The sequence below is a fragment of the Hibiscus syriacus genome, unplaced genomic scaffold (genome assembly GCF_006381635.1).
Source record: "Hibiscus syriacus cultivar Baekdansim isolate YM2019G1 unplaced genomic scaffold, ASM638163v2 tig00111095_pilon, whole genome shotgun sequence".
Taxonomy (NCBI): Eukaryota; Viridiplantae; Streptophyta; class Magnoliopsida; order Malvales; family Malvaceae; genus Hibiscus; species Hibiscus syriacus.
In genome coordinates, this window is record NW_024062980.1 from 4,561,774 (window position 1) to 4,571,748 (window position 9,975).

The 9,975-nt window shown below is 36.7% G+C and overlaps 1 protein-coding gene across 1 annotated transcript; it reads right to left on the bottom strand.

Moving 5' to 3' along the window:
• Nucleotides 1-1,135: 1,135 nt before the first annotated feature.
• On the bottom strand, nt 1,136-2,714 carry LOC120152800. Its single transcript, XM_039164928.1, has 2 exons — nt 2,601-2,714; nt 1,136-1,846 (listed from the first exon to the last, which is right to left on the bottom strand). The coding sequence occupies exons 1-2, from the start codon at nt 2,712-2,714 to the stop codon at nt 1,136-1,138; spliced, it is 825 nt and encodes a 274-aa protein (XP_039020859.1).
• Between the last annotated feature and the right edge of the window lie 7,261 nt (nt 2,715-9,975).

Below are 9,975 nucleotides of genomic sequence, written 5' to 3' on the forward strand. Positions count from 1 at the left end.
CAGCGTCGGAATTCACAGGGTTAGGTAACTCTGGTCCATCCATCTTGGTGAGCTTTGAAAAGGTTTTTTCACAACATAAGGTCTCTCCTAATTTGGCATCCATTTACCTATAAAATCTTTTTGATTTGGAAGATTCTTTTTAAGTACTAGATCTCCTTACTAAATCTCTCGTGGGTAAACCTTCTTGTACATTTGTCCATAACAGATAGCTTTTAATCTTTTTTCATCAATCATATTCAGCTAGTCATACCTAACTTGTACCCATTCTAGTTCATCCAATTTAACTTCTGATAGAACTCGAAGCGACGGAATTTCTACCTCGACGGGTAACACAGCTTTCATCCCATAGGCTAAGGAAAATGGAGTTTCCCTAATTGACGTCCTTATCGAAGTTCAATAGGAAAATAGATCGAATGGTAACTTCTCATGCTAGTCTTTATAAGTCTCAGACATTTTCTTTATAAGCCTCTTGATGTTCTTATTAACTACCTCTACTATCCCATTCATATTTAGGCGATAAGTGGTGGAATTATGATGTTTTATCTAAAACTGCTTACGTACTGATTCTATCATCTTATTGTTTAAGTTCAAGGCATTGTCAGTGATAATTGTTTCAGGTAACATATATCGACAAATAATATATTTCTTTAAGAACTTGAATATTGTTGATTGAGTGACATTTGCATAGAAAGTCGCTTCTACCCATTTGGTGAAGTTGTCTATTGCCACCAAGATGAAATGATGACCATTTAAAGCTTTGGGAGAAATTTGTCCAATGACATCCATGCCCCACATAGAACAAGGCCACGGAGCAGTCATCACGAGCAATGGATAAAGAGGGGTATGAAGTTTCTCCATAAATCTGGTACTTGTGATATTTTCTGGCATAATCGATACAATCAATTTCTATGGTTGACCAATAATACCCAAATCTCATTATTTCTCTAGCTATTTCATGTCCATTAGTATGGGTACCACATACTCTCTAGTGCATTTCTTCAATGATTGTTTTAGCTTCTTTGACATCCACACATCTCAACAAAACCTGATCATTGCTTTTTTTGTATAAGATCTCACCGTCAAGTACGTAACCTGCAACCATCCTTCTAATATTTCTTTCGTCATTCTCAGTTGTCTACTCAGGATAACTTTGATATTTGATGTATTGCAAGATATAATAATACCAAAGATTTCCATCATCTTCCTTTTCTATGCTATAGCAATGGGTTGGATACTCATAAGCTTGCTTCTCAAAAGTCATCATATTTGAATACTCATTTACTTTAAAGGTTTCTACCAAAGTGGCTAGAGCATCCTCCATTTGATTCTCTTCTATTGGGAGGTAGTGGAATGTCACTTCTTCAAGTTCTTTGATCATATCCAGGACTAACTTACGATATTCCACCAACTTGGGATCTTTCATTTTCCATTCACATCTAAGTTGATAAATTACCAGAGCTGAATCCATATACACTTTTAGTGTTTTTACTTTACGCTCAATGGCAGCTATGAGACCCAAAATACACGCTTCATACTCAATCATGTTGTTTGTGCAATCAGAATTTAATCGACTCGTGAAAGGATAATGTCCTATACTAGGTGAGACCAAAATTGCCAAAATCCCATGCCCTAAGGCATTCGAAACACCATCAAAATTCAACTTCCAATGTTCATAAGTAGAGCAAACTGCTTCTTCAGCTGAAATAGCCATCAAATCTTCATCTGGAAAATTGAAGTTCAGTGGTTCATACTCTTCAGAAGCCCTGCTAACAATGAAATCTGCTATAGCACTCCTTTTAACTGCTTTTTGGCTCACATAATGGAAATCAAACTCAGACAATAAAATCTACCAACGAGCCAATCTTTTAGATAAAGAGGGTACACCCATTAGATATTTCAAAGGGTCAAGTCTAGAGATCAACCAAGTAATATGATACAACATATACTGTCTGAGCCTTCGAGTAGTCCAAACTAAAGCACAACACAACCTTTCAATCGGGGAGTATTTTTCCTCATAATTAGTGAATGTTTTGCTGATGTAGTAAATTGCTCTTTCTTTTTTCTTGGTTTGGTCATGCTGCCCTAATACACACCCTATTGAATTCTCGAAGAATGATAAGTAAAGAATTGATGGTTTACTTGAGATAGGTGGAATTAAGACTTAAACATTTAAAATATTATTTTATTACTCCAAAAGCTTCTTGGCAATCATTACTCCATACCCCTGGGTTATTTTTACGGAGAAGGCAAAAAATGGGATCACACTTCTTGGTTAATTGTGAAATAAACTGAGCAATGCAGTTTAATCTCCCAGGAATCCTTGAACTTTTTTATGTTTGTAGAGGTAGTAAATCCTTAATAGCTTTGACTTTTTTTGGATCTACTTCAATCCCTTTTTTGCTCACTATGAACCCCAAAAGTTTCCCATACATCACCCTGAAGGTATACTTGTTTGGATTGAGTTTTAGCTGGCATCTTCTCAATCTTCGGAAGAGTTTCCTCAGATTCTCTACGTGTTCTTCAAATATCTTGACCTTAAATATCATATCATCAACATAAACCTATACTTCTTTATGCATTATGTCATGAAATAGTTTTACCATAACTCTCTGGTATGTTGCCCCTACAATCTTTATCCCAAATGGCATCACCTTGAAGCAAAATGTGTACCACATGGTGACAAACGTAGTCTTTTCCATATCTTCAGGATGCATCTTTATTTTATTGTAACTAGAGAACCCATCCATTAATGAAAATAGGGAATTCCTAGCAGTATTGTCTACCAGGGTATCTATGTGTGGCAAAAGAAAATTTTCTTTCATGCTCACCCTATTAAGATCTTTGTAGTCAACACACATGCAAACTTTTCCATCATTCACTAGTACTATAATGATATTTTCCACCCACTCAGGATACTTGGCTACTTTAAGGAATCCAATATCGAATTGTTTTTGACTTCTTCTTTAATTTTCAGTAGTATCTCGGGTCTCATCATTTTGAGCTTTTTTGTTGTACATGTTTATATTTTGGCTTAATCGGTAATTTGTGTACCACCAATTTAGTATCTAAACCTTGCATGTCCTCATATGACCAAGCAAACACGTCTTTGTACTCTCAAAGCAGTTCAATCAAACTCTATTATCCCTCGACAGATAGGGTGGTGCCAATCTTTAGTTCTTTCTTATTTTCGTATGATCCCATATTCAAAATTTCAATGGGCTCTTCATGAGGCAGAATATGTTTATCTTCCCTTTCCACCATTTTTAGTAGTTCATAAGGTAAGTCACAATCCTCATTATTATCATAACCCTCGATTTCCCTTTGACATATGGCAGGTCGAAATTAATCTTCGGGTCAGTGTCATCAGCATTCATACTATTGATATCGGAGGTCCTAAAAGGATAACGAGCGAGAGATATATATGCACATATAGGAGAATATATCCCATATCAAAATAGAATGAAATAATATATACATAAATAATAAAGAATGAAAGAAATGCACGAAATAATCTTTTCCACTTTGTGAATTAATAGGAATGCATCTTTCATTGAAGATTTAAAAACAAGTAGATTAACCCTTTATGAAATATCACCTATTGCCCTGGGTTTAGACAATAGGGGAAGTTTTTGTGAATTACTCTAAAAAAGTTTTGTAAACTACATGTATTTCCTTTGTAGTCCAATTGTTTAGCATGAAGTCTGGCAGTGTGGAATAGATGCCTACAACTATTCCTTCTTTAGCCTCATCATCATATACTCTCATATTAATGCCCATATTTACTAATTCATTCACAATAATCCATTCCTTAGTTGATTGGATTCCATGGAACATATGGCCTCCAGAGAAAAAGGTATCACATAGCGGTCGAAAAGTTATAGGCTCCCACTTAATATCCTCCTCGCCTAACATTGCTCTCCTCCTTTCTTGGCTTTTCTAAATACCTTTCAATTTCTCTATCAAGGTCGGCTGATATACCAGGCCTAAATGGTCTCTTTTGATTGTGGGAAAAACTGGATTAACATATCTCTATAGGCGGCTCGCTAGCCCTTTTCAAGGCTTGACCCCCTTTCCATAGTCATTTTTAATTCTATTCTAGTATAATTGGATAGTCTAGGCTTGATAACTTCTCCCCCTCAGCCACAAATATGGAATTATCAAATTCCAAGGATCTGAATGAACATTCAACAGCTTTTTCCTCCACTTTAACATAAGGGGAAGTAGTAGATACGAAAGTAATAATGTCTTCCCCATCATTGATGCATACCAATTTTCCCTCACTAACGAATTTGAGTTTCTGATGCAGAGTGGATGGCACGGGCCCTGCCTGGTGGATCCAAGGCCTTCCCAATAGGCAATTGTACATAGGCATAATGTTCATAACAAGGAACTCTACCTCATAAGTATATGGGCATATGGTCAAAGGAACATCAATCATCCTCGTCACTTCTCTTTTTGGTTTTTTAAATGCTCGAAAGATGATTTGGCAATTCATTATGTGTGTACTATCGATTGGAAACATGTTCAAGGTTACCAATGGCATTACATTCAGCGTAGAGCCGTTGTCAACTAGCACTTGGGATAACACATGCCCCTTGCACCTAATAGTAATGTACAGGGCTTTGTGACTGCCAACCATCCAATATGGGATCTCATCATCGAAAAAAAGAGATAAAGGTATCAGTTTGAATATTCACAACTATCCTATCTATCTTATCCACGTGTACATTCTTCGATACGAAAGTCTGATTCAAGACATTCAATAATGCATTCTGGTGTGCCTCAGAGCTTAGTAAAAGATCAAGGATTGAGATACGAGTAGGTAGTTTATGTAGCTGTTCAACGATGCTATACTCGCTATGTTTCAAAATTTTCCAAAACTCCACAGCCTCATTTTCTGTCATAGACTCGTTAATAATTAGCTCATCCTCTTTTAGCAACAAGTCATCCTTCTTCCCTTTATCAACGATAGTTCTTTTCTAATATTCGTTGGTCTGATTGGGAGAATAACATCTCCCACTTATGGTAAAATGACCTACCTTATCAACTTCTTCTTTAACGTTCTCTGAAGTACCCATATTATTCATCTTACACTCGTAACACCAAGTGACTTGTTTATTGTCCTTATAAAGGAATGAAGCAGGGGTATGATTATCACTTTAGAAGTTATTTTCTCTACCACATGAGTTTTTGGTGTAATGACTAGAGGATAACTGGCATTGTAAACTCCCTTAAAAGAATCCTCAAATGCACAATCCATGTTTCTTCTTTTTCAACAGTTTCTTTGTAAAATTCCATCTCCTTTTCATCCATCATTCTTTGCACCAAATCTCAGAATTTAGAATAATCTTGTATGGTATGAGCCTCACAGTTGTGATATTGGCATGAATGTTTACTCTTATCAACCATGTTAGAGACCAACAAGCATGTCTTGATCATCTCCCCCCATACCCAATGCATTGGTGACTTCCCCTCACTCACATTTGTTATAATTTTCTTTCTTCAGTCCTCAACAATTGCATTAACCCCTGCACCTGTATGGTTAGGCAATGGGTTCTGTTCTATATTTGGTTGCTTGTTTTCATCAAAGTTGTTGAAGTTCTTTTGCCTTAACCTTTGGGCAATCTTCTTAAAGGAAATGTAATTCTCTATTGCATGTCCCAGAACCCCTTCATGATACTCGTATTGAGTATTAGCGTCATACCATTTAGGGTAGGGAGGCTGCATTGGTGATGTATGGTAAGGTGACACCATATGTTTATCATATAAAATCTGAAACAATTCCTTGTAAGAAATGGAAATCGGGTCAAATTGAAGCCTTTCTCTCTCTTTTCTTAGTTCTCTTGTCCCTTGCATGGCATAATTTTGTGTGGATGACCCCATTTCTTAAGGTCGAGACATAATTATTTTATTAGAGCCATACTTCCTCACGTTATTAATTTCATTATCCCTCATTTTCACATGTGGTTTCTTGTTGGACTCATCCGTCAAGCCTCTCACTCTTGACTGCCATTTCGATTATTTCTCCTTCTGTGACCAAATCAGCAAAACTCTTGGATGAATTTCCTATGAGGTGGCCAATGAAATGAGCTCTCGGAGTGTTTTCAAATAGCATTTTTTCCTCTTCCTTAAGTGGATGATGAACTTGTACAGCCACATCTCTCCACTTTTGATCATATTGTCTGAAGCTTTCATAAGATTTCTTTCACATTCTCTGCAACATGATTCGATTAGGCCTTATATCTTTCACGTGTTTATATTAATCTAGAAACGCTTTAGCCAAATCCTTCCAGGATATAATTTGATTCATGATCAAGTAATTATACCAACTGATTATATCTGTAGAACATAGTGATGTGTACATAGGGACATCTCGTGCCATCAAATTTTTCAAAATTAGTAATTTTAAACTTGGGAGGTGGCACTAAATCAGGAACCAAACTTAGCTCTTTGGCATCGATTCCATACATGCTAGTGTCTTCTTTCATAGCTCTAATTTCATTTTCCAGTTGTTTTCATTTATCCTCTAATTTCTTATTTTGCTTTTTGTCCCTCCTCATCGAAATATGGGGCATCTTAAACTAGGTACGAGTTCACATAGGTGCCAGGTAAGTTTATGTGTATTCTTCTGGGATGAGCAGTCGTTGCTTGTTGTGCTCAAACATGCAGTGGTGTAAAGTCATGGGATATAAGGGTTATTCGGTAGAACCAACAGTTACAGCCTTTCCATGATCAGGCAGTGGTTCAAAGCCTAGGGATACACAGGTTTTTCGATAGTAGCACTAATGTTTAGAGTCTCTTCACGACTTGTATTCTTTCCCTGTAACAAGCTCGCTACTTTTTCCATCATATCATTATGAGCTTTCAACATTTGTTCACGTATCTCCTCTCGAGCATTCTTGAAACTCTCACGCATTTCAAGTTGAGTCTTCTGAATTTGGGTAATTCTCTCGTCCATTTCTTTTTTCGGGTATGATACGGATGCTTAGAAGTTTCCAGTATTCTACCATACACTCCTTTTATTAATATTGATATTTTATTATTGAATGTGAAAAAGATGGCTATTAATGAATAAAATGCAATGTGAAAAGTAAATGTTATGTAGATGCAAAAATGCACGGTTTTGATTTTGGAATGATTCCTTATAACAACTTTTTATATTAGAAACGAAGTTTGGTTACAAGGCTTAAACATATCACATATAGATCTGAGCTATCTCTCCTAATTGTTACATGTGCCCTAGTAAATCCAAAATTATCTGAGTTTTTTTAGTCTCGAGTTCCAATCCTTCACTTACAGCATCGGCTTCATGTGATAAATCAACCAAGTACTAAGCCACTCCTTGAGCATGTTGCAGGTAGCTTTCGATGAGGACATCCCTTTGCTTAACTCTCCACTGAGCCTATTCCCAACGATAGTACCACTGTATAACTCCTTCATAGGGGATTATAGGCAATACACTTTTCCTTCTCTGAAAATCTTAAACAATAACCTCAAGTTCATTCACAAGCTTCTTCAAGTTTTCAACTTCCGCACGGTTTGAAATACATTCTCGACTTCGGTAACGTCGTAAATATGTGTCTAAACTCAAGACCCTATCATTCAATTTCTCATTTTGAGCCCAACTCTCTTGCAGTTGTTGCTCTAATGCACTCTTTTATCTTGAAAGTAGCTTCGCTTGATGTCTACTCCGCTTGAGCTCGCCGTTGCTTTCCCAACTTCTTTCTTTTAACTTGCCACTTTCTGCCTCCATTCAGTAGGCGATTTACTTGACCTAGTGGACATTTGAGCTTTGACTATTAGTTGGTATGATAGTTGGAGATCATCGAAATCCAATCTGAGTTGCTTCTCTATTTTTTTAATCTGGTCAACTAGACCCATTTGGATATTGATTTCCAAACTTTTTTGTTACACCTCATCCTCCATTTTCTATAATGTTTCCTTCCACTATTTACTTTCGACCTCAAAATCATGCCTGGTTAATTTAACAGAGATGGTATCACTCTGAGATGTTCTTCCATAGGTCGAGTATTTTCAGGATTGACCATCAGGATATTATTATTAACTCTGTTGCTTCTCCATTCCTCATATTCTTATGACATCTTTAATTCGAAGGTGAAGAGGTTTACACTAGGAGTATGCTTCCATGCATCAGTAGCCCTTTTGAATTTACTTTTGTACTGCTCTCCTTTTAATGCAAACTCAGACCTAGATAAATCCCAAGTTGCCGAAATGAATTGTCTTGACCCATATTGCCTGGAAACCATTAAAGGAGCATACCATACAGAACCCCATATACTTGGTAATGGAACCCAGTCTCGTTCTCTATACATATAAAGTATGTTTGAATAAATGTTCTATGAATCACGTCATAATATATCACTATCTCAGATATTTTTGAAAATGACCATCTATTTCTATTCAGTGAAACCCCCAGGCCAGTATCGAGTTCAAAGGTGAAAATCCTTCTAGAAACACTCGACCTAGTGCCCTCTCAACGTGTTTGAAGTGATTAAGGACCCACACTAGCAACAGTGGTGCGCACCCTATGAAGCATCCTTCTCCTTCTCGTCTGCAAGAATTTAGTGAACAAAATGTTTCTGTCAAAATAGATGGAATAAGATTCAAATGTCTGTCCAATCTCTCAAACAAATCAACCACTGATACATCAACGTGCCCCATAATCATCGGGAATATGACTAGCCCATAAATACCCAGAGAAAATAGATCAATCTTCTTTCTCCTATCGAGATGATGATCAATTACTTCTCTCAGAGTAGTCCAGGTAATGAACTCACTATCTCTTTTCTTGTTGACGCTTCTTACAATATATTCTTCACTTATTTTGGTCATCAAAAGCAGTTTCTTCTTGAAAGAATGAGTATTTGAAGGCTTAGAGTACACCTTATCCACTTGAAACCTTGGACAACGAATCAAGGCATGGTACTCCTCTATGGTAGGTGTAATATACACTCGACCAAAATTAAAACAACTGTAGGTAGGGTTCCAAAACTACGTAAGATCCCTAAACAAATTTTGATCAATCGGAACATCTAAGAGATACGAGATATCACCATAGAGTTGATAAAACAACTGTTTATCGGATGATTCCCATTTCCCTATATTTCTTTTAGCTCGTTCAGGTCATTTTGATGAACATTGATGTGTGTGTATCCAATCAGACTTGACATGTACCCAGGCTGTAAGCTATTTCCATTTGTTAGTTGGGACTGCTTATACCATCTCAGAATATATGCATTGTCTTCTACCTCTTTTTGAATCCTTTGTTCCATATTACTAGCATTCTATATGGACATTGTTCACATACAAACACCAGGAATGAATAGTGAATGCAAAACTGAGAACAAAATAAAACCAAAAATCTAAAAGAAAATTAGTCAGTAATCATAAGGAAAATAATCGGACATAATATAATTTGTCGATAAAACCTACCCCACATTCTGGATACCCAATCATCCTTTAGTAGATCCTACCCAATCATGATTTCTACCCACATATTTTGTTTATAGAAAATCCTAACCTCATGCCATCTAGTTCGTATGCTTATTCGAAAAACTAAACCTAACCACATGATCTCTAGTTTGCGTACATTTATTCGAAATGTAAAATTACACTACAAAAATTTAAATAATCAATAAGGCTTTTCCTTGTGTACTATTCTCACTGGATTCTTAAGGTTTGAGTAAGGTTCTATCTGGGTTCTAGGCTCACTGTATGCTAGGTTCAACTCTAAAGTAAAAGGTTCTCGATTTGTCCTTATTGATACCCCTGGGCTACCAAACCCTTAATCCTGGCCATCACAAACTTTTGGATCGAGTTCAATTTGAGGGGACACACCTCCTTATGTTCATACATAGGTGAAAACCATCACGAGGACCATAAGGCGTGAACCCTATTAGTGATCCACTATCCTATAAAGAGGTGAAAACCACACGAGGGATAGTTTCTCACTCC

Bases quoted from the DNA above. Each gene is read 5' to 3' on its own strand.
- LOC120152800 (XM_039164928.1), bottom strand. From the start codon at position 2,714: ATGCATCCTGAAGATATGGAAAAGACTACGTTTGTCACCATGTGGTAC. The intron at 1,847-2,600 runs GTAAAACTATTT...GCTCGTTGGTAG, and splicing joins CAACATACCAGAGAGTTATG to ATTTTATTGTCTGAGTTTGA.